Genomic DNA, 12,878 nt, shown 5'->3' on the forward strand with positions numbered 1-12,878 from the left:
ACCAGTGGACAGAAAGAAAGGATCTATAAGAAGAAAACAATAAAATATGTCAATACTTTTCAGTCATGCCTTCACATTTCCTGTCTTTCTGTCACATTCAAATTAGATTTGGTAACAACTTCTTATGGCCTCTTAATCTTCATCTCCTCTAGATGGCAGCATTATATTTAAATTCTGATTTTCTTGATTGTGAAAGTGATAAATTTTTCCTGGTTTTGTTTTCTCTGTTATGCAGAAACCATGATGAAATAATAGCTATTGTAGCAATAACTGTTCAGATAATTTTTAATCTAATGTTCTGACTGTAAACTGTGAAATCCTTTTTATAATCAGCTTTTTGGTGTATTTCTAGATCATCCAATAGCCAGTGCTCTTTCGGGGGATTCATCAAATGAGGTTTCAGGTGTAAATTCACAAATGTGGTAGAACACAATATAAAATCTTAAAAGAAATAGAGACCAGATGAAAACAAGAACACCAGGGGAAAATACAGATCAGTTATCTAAACGCTTATGGAATTGTGGTGCATCTTCAGTGTAGGCTGTTGGTCAGGTTAGTTGGAGATCCTACACATCTGAAGGGTGAATGATTGAGAGAAGCTGATTTAGGCTTTTAGAATAAAACGGTTTATATTTTTCTAGATCTCATTTACCCAACAAACTGTGCCCTTCCCCCAACATTTTTTTAGAATTTCCAGCTGCAGTGAGTCTGTCCTATTTCAAACCTATGTGTAATTAACACTGGCATTCATTTTTGTTTCTACAGTTCGGAAGGATATTGGTGTCCTTGATGAAGTGACACTTAGCCAGACAGAATATGGAGGTAAGAAAGAATGGAGTAAATTGAGCAGTTTAGGTTAATTCAGTTTATTTAAATTCAGTTTATTTAAATTCAAAAAAGAAGTCACCCATAATGCACTGGCCCCTTTAGGGTAGACTCCACTTGCAGCATACAGTTTTGAACCTTACTAGGGCTTTTTGAGGAGCACCAACACAATGGATTGCTTTTGGATCTTATTGGTAATCAAGGCAGCTCCTGCAGTAATGGTATCACATGGAGAACAAGACAGAACCCATCGACATACAGGCTAATAATTTCTGAATAGTCCTCAAGGGCAGCCCCATGTAAAGCAAACTGTAGCAACATAGATGAGAGTTACAAGGGCATGAATGATCATAAATAATTGATCCTGATTTGTTGCAGTTTCAGAGAGAGAGTGAGCAAGCTGCTATAACCTGAGACATTTTATGTGCAAAACATTGGTTTTTCTGTTAAACTATTGCTCATCTCTTCCAGCTTAAGATCACCAAATGCATTTTTGGCAGAAGTAAGACTTGAACTGGAGGATTACCAGATTTTTGACTTCAGTCTCAAGTTGTGCCACTTCACTTTTAATCTGTGCCACTTCAGGTTCTTTTAATCTGAGTTTTGCGTGATGCTCATCTGGTTTGCACTTTCAGTATGAGAATTTTTGGAATGCTCAAATATTACACCAGTTCTACTCTATAGCAATAAAATAAGTTGTCCACTGAATGTGAATTGATATACAAATCAGCATCTTATTCAAATCCTCAATGACATTTTGACTGTATTCCATTGATTTATTTACAAATGAGCTCTAAATAGCTCTAAACAGGAATGAAAATTATAAATCTCCAAGCAATGGGGACTATTTTAGTGTTATTCACCCGCTTGCTACATTTTATCTACTTGCTAAAAGAAAGATGAGTTATTAAATGTCATTATGTACTTTGAGAAAATTATGTTACTCAACAACGTAGGAGCCAAATCTCTTGGAGGAACACTGAAGAAGAAGAAATATGAGGTATGGGTTGGTTCAGCACTCTGAAATATTATCAAAACAACCTGGACTAATATAGACAGATAAAGTATAGTTCTGCCAACTGTACTTTAATTGTTCAGAAAGAAATTGTAATAAAACAAATCTAGCACTCCTTTATGAGGAAATATTACACTGAGACTTGTCCCAAAGGTGCTGTTCAAAAGGCAACTGGACTTTCTTGGTTTATTTTCCCTTGATTACGTTTCATTTCTCATCCAAGAAGCTTCTTCAATTCAAGGGACCCCCCCCCCCCAAGAAAGTCCAGTTGCCTTTTAAACAGCGCCTTTGGGACAACCATGACCTGGGTATATGAGGATCTTCTTAGACATTTATACTGAGATTTATTAGATTAGATTAAAAAAGGATTCATCAGCAAGTGTATGCTCTGCATAATATAAACAATAATGGAAATGGATAAAGAAGATTGTATTCCTTTCCCATTGAATTGGAACTTGGATTCATCCAATAAATCCAATGTTAGGAGATTTGGGACAGATTAAAAAGAAGCATTTCCTCACATGGAACTATAGAAGTTGCATCCCAAGTTTTTTTTTATAATAATCACTGACCTATAATGATTTGGAAGGAAATTAAATAAATCCTAACAGGAAAAATTGTGGCTGATTAAAAGACATGTTGCCTGTATATTACCTCTACCTCTGGAGCCATACGTTTCTCAAAATTAATTGCTGGACAGCTTGAGTGACAATCTCCAGTGGGCTGTTCTTGAGCCATAGCATGAATTAAAAATTCAACTAGATTAACTTTTAATTTAACCTAGCAGAGTACTAATTTTTTACTCACCAGTGGAATAGGTTGTACAAAAACAAGTTATAAATTGTATGATCTTCATCAACATTCTTCATCATCATTAGTGTTTATGATACACTTTACTGAGGGCTCAAAGTACATCACATCTATTATCCTAGTTACCACATAAAAGAAAGACCACTCTCTTTTTTAGAGGCAGTGATCTGTGGCTTTCATGGATACTTCTTTTACTTACCTTCTAAATCAAGACTTTCTAGTAGGGTTTCTTTAGAGCAGGGGTGTCAAACTCAATGTCATTGAGGGCCGCATCAGCATTGCGGTTGCCCTCAGGAGGGCTGGCTGGGTGTGGCCTACTGGCTGGGTGTGGCCTACTGGCTGGGTGTGGCCTATTGGGTGGGCATGGCCAGCTCTACATCGTTCGCGTTAAGGGTGCCTGTGGGGGCCTGGGCAGGAGTGAGACAGATCTGAGGGTCTCTGGCAGAAGGGGGTGGGACCGGGGCAAGTGCCAAGGCATGGTCTACTGGAGGAGCCTCACTGCCTACTGAAACTCCTCCGCCGGAGCCCATCAAGCTGGATATGTGAAGTAGGCAAGGGCCATTTGCTGGCCACTTCCAGGCGATGGTGCATTTCTTCATTCCTCATAAAGGGTGACACCTCCCCAGCATGCACCCAGGGGGTGGGGCCGACACGGCAGGGGCTGGTTCCTTGCTGTTTCCAGATGGCCTTGTGGAGCTAAGACTGAATGAATTTCAGCATAGATGGCCACCACAAAATTGTACATTGGCTCTCAGCCAGCCTGGGCCAGGGCCAAGGCAGTAGGGGCCGTTCCCTCACTGTTTCCAGGATGGCTTCATGGGCCACATGAAACCACTTCACGGGCCGTATCTGGCCCCCGGGCCTTGTGTTTGACATGTCTGCTTTAGAGGATAAATGCTCTCCATTCTTTTGTCTCCCTACAGGTTTATCCAGCGACAGTGATTTGATTTCCTTGACCATTGATGCAGATTCTCTTGTTGAGTTAGATGATGGAATGGCATCTAACCAGGATTCCCCCAGCACATTGCTTGGTCTCAGCTTTGCTGCTGAACATCCAGTATTGTCATCTGCCATTTTAGATCAGGAATGGATCAAATCTGAGAATGAGAGGGAGAGCCGGGGTTTATTCACTGGGAGCTTGAAGGCCAAGCTTGGCAGAAGAGATTACTTGGACAAAGCTGGAGAACTGATAAAGCTGGCCTTGAAGAAGGAGGAAGAGGAAGATTATGAAGCTGCATTTGGCTTTTACAGAAAAGGAGTTGATCTGCTTTTAGAAGGAGTTCAAGGTATGATCTCATTTATATTAACACTTATTTTAGTAACTTAAGCCTTTACCCTCTATGCCAGGGGTGTCAAACTGCTGGCCCACAGGCCGGTTTCATCATACTGAAGCCGTGCCCCCCCCCATTGCCGGCAATGCAAAAAGAGTTGTGATACGTCGCAACATGTCACATGACGTGGCGAGTTTGACACCCGTGCTCTATGCAGCACGTTTGAATTGTAATTAAATAATTGGATATTAAAGGAAATAGAAAACCAATCCTGGGCCACTTTACATTTCTTTCTTTATTGAAATAGAAAAGCTTATAAAGAACAGAAATAGTACTTATAGGCTAACAGTCTAAAAGTCAGCATGCAAAAGGAAAAGAGAAAGCAAGTAAGGCATTAAAAGGAGGATTCTTGGTTACAAAATTTAGCAGGTTGAAGATCAGAATGCAATAGAAGGACTTCTCCCTCTGATAAGTTTGGCAGTACCAGCTGATAGGGGGAAAAGGTGGTCTCTACTTAGGGTGAAATAATCCCTGATTGCTGTTTACTCTCTGATCTATTCCTCTGAGGCAGGTTTAGCAGATGAGGCTTCTGACAGAATTATTTTTTTTCCCAAATCAGTCCAGTGGCTTTTGCTAGCAGCAAGGAACTTCTTTTATTTTTTTTCAAATTTCATTTATAATACAATTAAAAACAACAAACATTGGATTTGATGTGACATTCCAGTATATACATTCTTATCAGATTATTCCACTTTTTACAATCAATTCTTCGCCTCTACATATACATCTAAGTTTTATATACAATATTTGTTCTAAAATAACATATATTTCTATCTTAACATTCGTCTTTAAACCCTACTGTCCTCTTCAAATTCCTCCAGCGGTAAAATTTATCCCAGGTTTCATAATAAACTGATCCACATTTATCTTTTAATATCATTGTGAGCCTGTCCATTTCCGCACATGCTAATATTTTATGTATTAACTCTTCCTCTGTGGGAATTTGCAGCAAGGAACTTCTGACTAACAAGTTTAACTACCGTATTTTTGGGCGCATAAGACGACTTTCTAAACCATGCAAATCTTCTCCGAAGTCAGGGGTTGTCTTATATGCTGAGTCATCTTATACGCCGGAAAGTACCGTATTCTCTGGCGTATAAGACGACTTTCTAACCATGTAAATCTTCTCCGAAGTCGGGGGTCATCTTATACGCCGAGTTGTCTTATACGCCGGAAAATACGGTACCATAACTTCAATAGGTAAAATTCTAGCTCTATGTCTGTTTTTGACATACCTTAAAAACTCTTGCTCACATATGATTCAGCAGGAACTTTATTTTCTCCCCACAGTTGCATTTGGGTATTACAATGAAAATTTCAAAGCTTTTATTTCCAATTTTATTTAACCACAACTTAGCAATAGTTCGGAGCCTATAGTATTGTTTCTTTTTGGTTTGTAGAAAAAAAACCTTATAAATCATAACTTGAAGTTACTTTATTTCATATAATGATTATTTCACATGATTAAGAACAAATTTCCAGTATGAATAATCAGAAAGAGAAGTAAAGCTTAAGATGAGGGAAGCTACATCGTTCCCAGCATATAAAGCAAGATTTATTATGACACAATGTAAAGAACCCTTTCTTGAAGTTCTAATCTGAGCCCACAGGAGGGTGCTCAAGGCAAAGTGTTCTATTTTTCTCCAGGGGATAAGAGAATAGGTTCCACTGAATATGAATTGATAACTGAAAGGTAATATTTTTGGGTGTCTCAAGTTTCTCAGCAAACTAATTGTGCAAAAATAGTTCCCATCCACCAGCAGAAAGAGAGCAGAAGATCTATCCAACTTCATTAAGTTATGAACCAGTATAATAAAAGTTATAGAAGATGCTTTAATGCTTTCTTTAAAGGCTAGTAAGGTAAACATCATAGAAACATCTGAGGGCATATTGTCCCAGACGACAGATTTGTATTTGCTCATATTCTGAAAGTGTATAGTAACAGTATATTCAATTTGTTGATACTACCTAGGAAAATACTATGCTATACTAATAGTCGTCCTCTTACTTGTTTGCTCTGTGTGATTGTAGGGCCTGTTTTCTTAAGACTGTACTCACCTAATTTTTGCGGTGAAGCTATTAATCCATGATATAATGAGAGGGTTTCTTTATCAGTTGCTTATTGCAGAGCTTGGCATTGATTTAAACTGAGAAGAAATGGCTGGACCAAGGTCAACTTGATTCTATAGCTTGCTTCCATGCCTAAGGGGGTACTAGAACTTGAATCTTTCCAGTCCTACTCCAGTATCTAATCTATTCTAGCTTTTGTAACATTATGTAGTAGTGTCCCAAAAATGCCTTTTCAAGAGGCAATTGGACTTTCTTGTTTTTCTTTGAAGACATTTCACTGCTCATCCAAGAAGTTTCTTCAGCTTCGACTGAATGGTGAGGAATGGAAGGATTTATATTCCTTGCAGACAGCTGGTCATTTGCATTTTTTTAGAGAGTTGTTGAGGCCACTTGGAGGTTTGTCTGTGTCCTTAGGGTCACCTGAGTAGTACAAATGGGTGTGGAGCCTTTTTGGAACTGCTGAAAGGACTGTGTTGTGGAACTGCTTTCTGCAGGATGTTTTCTGCCTTGTGTACTTTCACTATTGAACACAGGTGCAGGCTGTTGGGGATAAGTCTGTGTTGTCTGCATCTCAAACTGAAGTGCAAATGGTTCCTGTAGTCTGCATGTTTTCTGGAAATCTATTCATACTCCTGCATAGCTAAATGGAGATTCTCAGTCATCCAGGTCATGGTTGTCTCAAAGGTGCTTTTTCAAGAGGCAACTGGCAACTTTTTCTTGTTTTTCTTTGAAGACATTTCGCTTCTCATCCAAGAAGCTTCTTCAGCTTTGACTGGATGGTGAGAGTCTCCATAGACCTTATGTAGCAATATAATTACAATTAATAATGCTGCCTTAATAATAATGAGAGCTAACATAGTGTGTTAGTTATAGTGTGTATCTGGATTGGAGATTCCCTATTCAAGGCCATTGTCAGCTGAGAAATCTCACTGGGTGACTTTGCATCAGTAATTCTCTTATTCCAGCTTTTTCCCAGAGTTGTACTAAAAGTTGGAAGAAAGGCTGAGACGTCAAATGACTTTCTTCATTCTTGTTGCCTTTTGTTGTGAGAAAACTACCTTCTGATACCTCTGTCCTGCATCTTTTTAAAATTCTTCTCCCCAGTCTTTCCCTTTAAATTCTAGCCATGATGCTATTTTACAGTTCAGCCTAATTTGGGAATCACAAGCATTACATAGAATTGTGTGCTGATGTCTTTAAAAAAAAAAAAAGGGTGTTATTTTCTACTAAAGACACAAATATAAATACAAGCTATTGCCACATGGTGGCATCAAGCATGTAGATTAGGTATATCACAAACTTTATCTGATATCTAGTGAGCATAAGATATCCCTATTCTCCCTCTCCTTGTTTTTTTTTACATTTTGTCATATTTTAACAAGTCATGTTGTTTCACTTTGCTGGGTATAGCCTACACTAACTAGAAATTGAATCTTGTCTTTGGTGTTGGTGGTGTCCAAAGTATGGGTCCCTACTAATAAGCTACAGTTTTTCTTCTTCATAGACATTTATTTTGGACTATGTATGTTGAACTTGCTTTCAAATATTGAAACATTTTTTATATAAAAGAAAAAACTGCTCTCCAATGCCAGTCTGATTTGGGACACTTGAATTGCAGTTGCTTCCCGAGTAAAGTACTCTATAATCATTTGTGTCTTCCTGAAGATAACATTAGTTAACAGTCTCCTTTTCTAAAACAACATTTTTGATATTCTTTAATTCCCATTCAAGATAGTGGAAGTGGTTTTCAGACTTTTTATCTTCAGAGGATCTTCCTTGTAGGAATTTATATACCAAGAAGCTCTGATCCGTTAAGGAAGATTTCTCCAAGCTGACACCCTTCAGATATATTAAGACTGCAGGTCCCACATTCCTCATCAGCTTTGCCAATAATTAAATATCGTGTTTCCCTGAAAATAAGGCCCGGTCTTATATACTTTTTTGGCTCCAAAAGACGCATTAGGCCTTATTTTCAGGGAAACATGGTATCAGGGTGATCAGCCCAGCCGGACACACCACCCCAGTACGCGCAAAGAGACGGCAAGCACTTGGGGGCCAATGGTGTCCAACAGCAGCCAGAGCCCGCTGGCCCCTTGGCCGGCACATTCTGGGGCTGTGCAGCCTGTGCAGCGCAGGTGAATTGATTACCTGTCCAAGCAGCAGGCGGAGGCGGAGGCGCGGGTGGGGGGGAGGCAGGTGAGTGAGGAGACATTAACTCCATGGGAGGCAAGGCCTAGCACTGAAAAATGTTTCTGGGTCCTTGGTTCTCTCACCTCCTGAAAAGGAGAGATTATTAGTAGCTTTCTTGTAAGGAATATCTTGGATATTTGTGGCAGCCAGATGTAAACACAAGTGTCTTTATTACTCAAAATTCAGGGGAGAAATATGTCCTGACTACTCCTTTCTTTAAAGACTGCTTTGTATAGGGTTTCTGGTAAAAAATATCAGATTTATTTGGGAGTATTGTGAGTAAAATCAGTCAGTGATTGAAATTAACAGAGATTTTGAAGTCCATATATTGTATTTTGTAATAAAATTTTATTTAAAAAAGAAAAAAAGCAAGAAAGGATACAGGTAATATTTTCATGAAGGAGAATGATTTGATGAAACAAAACAATGCACAGCTGTGGCCAAAGTCAATGTGCTGCATGCACATTTATTAAAGGAGGCCAGCTTTGATCAGCATTTCCTCATCATATAACAACACTCCTGTATTTTTATTTTCCTCTCTTTGTATAAAACATTCTTTCAATAACGTTTTGCGCCTAGTCCAACAAGAGAAACAGAAAAGCAAAGAAATAGGGTATTTCCTTGAGTTGTAACCTTTCAACAAGGCCTGTGCTCTACCAGGAAATGATGGTTATGAAGCTAGCTAGTTGAAGATTGCCAGAACTGTCTCTCAGGACCCAAGAAATTTACTCTGAATTATTTGAAAACCATAACTATGTTTTGTAAATGTTGCTTACTCTCCCTTGTCACTTTTTCACTTAGAAGCATTTCCAAGAAAAGTGATTGGTCTGTCACTTCAGGGTGAAATGCATCATATATTAAGCTTTGGTTGGAGACTGAGAAGCTGCTTTCTGAATCCTAATCTCTTTATCCAAATTCTTCTCATTAGGGATGCTCTAGAAAAAAGGAGCTACATGTATCAGTAAAATAAGTAAGAAGTAGGATCAGTCTGATTAATTTATTTTTATTTTGTCATGACAATAATTCTGTTCTGTTCCTTTAATATATCAGATGTGTCCTAATTTTAAATCATAGGATGTGTGTGTGTGTGTGTGTGTGTGTGTGTGTGTGTGTATGAAGAGAAGGACTAGGGATGACATGATAGCAGTTTTCCAATAATTGAGAGGCTGTCACAGAGAGGAGTGGGTCAGCCTATTCTCCAGAGCACTTGAGGGCAAGCCAAGAAGTCACTGATGGAAGCTTAACAAAGAGAAAGAAAAAAAGAAAGCTGTCTATAGAGTGGCTTCACAGTGAGATAGGCAACAAATAAAATTAACAAATAAATAAGAGAGATCCAACCTACAGTAGCACTAAGGTGAAATTTCCTGTCAGTGAGAACAATCAATCAGTAGAATGGCTTGCCTCCAGAAGTTGTGGGCATTCCATCACTGGAGGTTTTTTATTTTTTTTTATTGAAAAGTTTTATACAAGTTTTTAACAGTATCCCCCCCTAAAATAACCCCCTCCCTCCCTCCCCCCCTCACTTCCCAGAGCTGGTTACAGGGTTACAAATAAACAAACAAATTCTAAATAAACTTATCAAACTGTACAAATAACAAAATCAATAATGTACTTTAACTCGAATACAAAACAAATTTAAGCAAATAAAATGTATATAGTATATAAAAAAACAAAAAAACAAAAATAACAATATAAGCAATTCCAAATTAAAAACTAAAAATTATTTATAATCTAAATAATACTTTTTAATTCCATATCAACCCATATTTACTTTACATGTAATTTATCCATCTTCTCCACGCTGAGGTGTATATTTCTTTTAAACAACCATTCATCCATAATAAACACAAAATTTTCCTTCCAATATAACCCAACCAACAAACTTACATTCGATAAACTTGGCTATTTGCTCTTTTTCCCACCCCTAAGTAAATCTATTAATACCCTCCTGCTTAAAAAGTTTCAACAAACCATTCATCTTAATCACTAAAATTCTCACCATCAGAGATCATTAGAATTTAAATTCTTTTACACATTTAACCATAATACCTCATAATTATTTTTATACACTTTAAATTAAAAATTTTATAATATATATACTCCCAAATATTTAAACTTTTCCACTAAATCGTCACCTTCTATTATTCTTTTTCTTTACATTTACATACTACACAAATCATTCACTATTCCTTTAAAACATCTTCTGTCTCAAAAAACTATTACAAAAGTTCATTATTTCCTTTTCTTTATTCCAACATCTGCCTTCTGCTGTTTTTTTACTTTACGTCTATAGGCTGCACGAGTCATTCTCGGTTTCTTTAAAAAATCTTCTGTCACAAGAGACTGCTGCAGAGGTTCAGCCTGTATGTCTCCTACATCCAATAGCGTAACACCTTCAACCGGCTGCCCTTCCGACTTTTCTTCTGTAATCTCAGGTCGTAAAGATGATGGAGAGCCCGCCTTCAAAACAGAAGTGTAAAAATCTTTTGCCTTTGAAATTGTGTTAAGTCTATGATATATCCCCGCATAATTCACTGCTATTCCAGCCGGTATCTCCCATCTGAACCGGACCTGTCGTTTTTTGAGCTCATCAGCCAAAAAAGCAAAATCTTTTCTTTTTCTAAGAATTTTTGAAGGTATTTCTTTTAAAATTATAACATCTTGAGTTGCAATTTGAAATCTCTGCTTATAAAAAGCCTGTAAAATTTCATTACAAAGTGATCTCCTAGAAAAATAAATAACCACATCTCGTGGCAAATTCCTCTGCCTCGCAACCCTTGAATTAACCCTAAAAACTTTTTCCGTCTCTCTCAGTATTTCTTCAGGCTCAGCCCCCAAAATGAAAGCTATATCTTTTACCACCACTTGTCTCAAATCCTCTTGCATGTTTTCCTTCATTCCCCTTATTCTTAAAGCTATTCTATGTCTCTATATTGTAACATAGTAATTTCATCTAGTATTATTTCCGCCTTATTTTCTACTTTATCAATTCAATCTTCCAGTTTTTCAAAATTTTCCACAACATCATCAATATGATCATCCAGATGATCTATATGACCAACAAACTTTTGAAACGCAGATGCAATATCCTTTCTCAGTTCCCTAATTTTATTTTCAAGAAATTCCTCCATCTCTTCTTTAATCTGTCTTGCCTTATTTCCCAAGGCATCCTGTAAACCTTTAAGTATAGATGCTGGTAACGATGGAGAAGGTGGTGATAACTTAAACTTAGCTTGCTGAGCTGTCTGCATTACCAGGAAGATCGAGGCTTTAGAAACAATAGAAGCTCCGAGACGCTTTGAAGCCATTTTATTTTTAAGACCACTTGTTAAAAAGTCTGCTAAAATCTTATAAAATCAACAAATACCAAAAAAAAGAAGAAAAGAGGGGAGGAAAAAAGACAAAAGCCCCCTTAAAAGGAAAAAAGAAGATTCTTGCATTTTATATAAATACAAAATCTGTTACATTGTTCCAAATAGAAGTTCCAGTCCTTTCACTCAAAGAATCAACATCTCAGTGCCATTTTTCACCACTCTTAATTAAAAAAAGGAGAAGATAAATTCTTTTCTAGAGTTAAAGTCTCGAAATAATCCCCATTTTAATCTCTCCCGGTCAGCTCTGTCTGCTTTAAATTTTACTCACAAATTCATTTTAAGTGCAGATGTGGAAGCAGCGTCTAGCTTTGCCCTGGATAAAAATCAGGGCAAAGGCATCCTGGAATGCGGAGGACATCTCAGACTCCGTGGGAGCTCTTACCCTCCGACCACCAAAAAGAAAGCTTTGGGGTCTCGGGGAGCTCTACCACTATCTGAGGAAAGCTCACCTCCTCCCCTTCGCCCGGGGAGAGAGGTTCCAAGCCGTGAGACAGCTGTTGCTCGCTGTCTCAGATGGCTTTGACACATCCCAGGGCAGACGGCTGAAAAAAGCCGCCATCGGCGCGGCCATCACCACCGGAAGTTCCATCACTGGAGGTTTTTAAGAAGAGATCGGAGAGCCACTTATCTGGAATAGTATAGGGTCTCCTGCATGAGCAGAGGGTTAGACTAGATGACCTCCAAGGCCCTTTCCAAATCTGTTACTCTGTTTTCTGTATTTTAGCACAAAGTTACACATGCTACAATCTTAAATGCATAAAAATAATTTTCAAGCTAAGACCAAAGTTTATTTTGTCTTCTTCCATGAGTATATAGATGTCTTTGGAATGCTCCCAAGGATGCCAGAAGTGCAAGATTCACAAGATTGATATTAATACATTTTACAAATAAATAAATTCAGAGAGGAACTATTCTGGGAGATTCATGAGGTTATCCCGAAGGAAGCAAAGAAAGAAAAGTCTAATTCAGATAGATAGATGGATGGATGGATGGATGGAAAACTTTTTGTATATGCCTATATCAATAGAAATTAATGATTATTTTCAAAATATTTCTGCTGCTTAAAACTTCAGTATCAAAACACTTTTCCCTTTATAAGTTAGAATGTTAAGATCTACCAAAGAATTATTATCTGCATCCTCCCATTGGGAATAGTACATTTAATGGAGACGCAGCAGGATTTCTTGGCTGAAGCAACCCAATTATGGAACGTTCCCCCTGCTCAGAAATCAGTGTTGGTTTGGAAAGGCCTAGCTTTTCATC

General features: G+C 37.9%; 1 protein-coding gene across 8 annotated transcripts in view; it reads left to right on the forward strand.

Moving 5' to 3' along the window:
* RPS6KC1 (ribosomal protein S6 kinase C1) overlaps positions 1-12,878 on the forward strand; it is a 95,027-nt gene that overhangs the window by 22,232 nt on the left and 59,917 nt on the right. For all 8 annotated transcript variants that reach the window (XR_005558668.1, XR_005558669.1, XM_039359606.1 and 5 more), the window contains 2 exons: positions 766-822; positions 3,574-3,936. Coding sequence is in view for 6 of the 8 variants with exons in the window: in XM_039359606.1 (XP_039215540.1) it covers positions 766-822; positions 3,574-3,936 (420 nt within the window). In the remaining 2 variants the exon portion in view is untranslated. The remainder of the gene's footprint in view (positions 1-765; positions 823-3,573; positions 3,937-12,878) is intronic.

This window comes from Crotalus tigris, unplaced genomic scaffold (genome assembly GCF_016545835.1).
Source record: "Crotalus tigris isolate CLP2741 ecotype Arizona unplaced genomic scaffold, ASM1654583v1 scf7180000019097.2288821080:1192077, whole genome shotgun sequence".
In the NCBI taxonomy this organism is placed as follows: domain Eukaryota; kingdom Metazoa; phylum Chordata; class Lepidosauria; order Squamata; family Viperidae; genus Crotalus; species Crotalus tigris.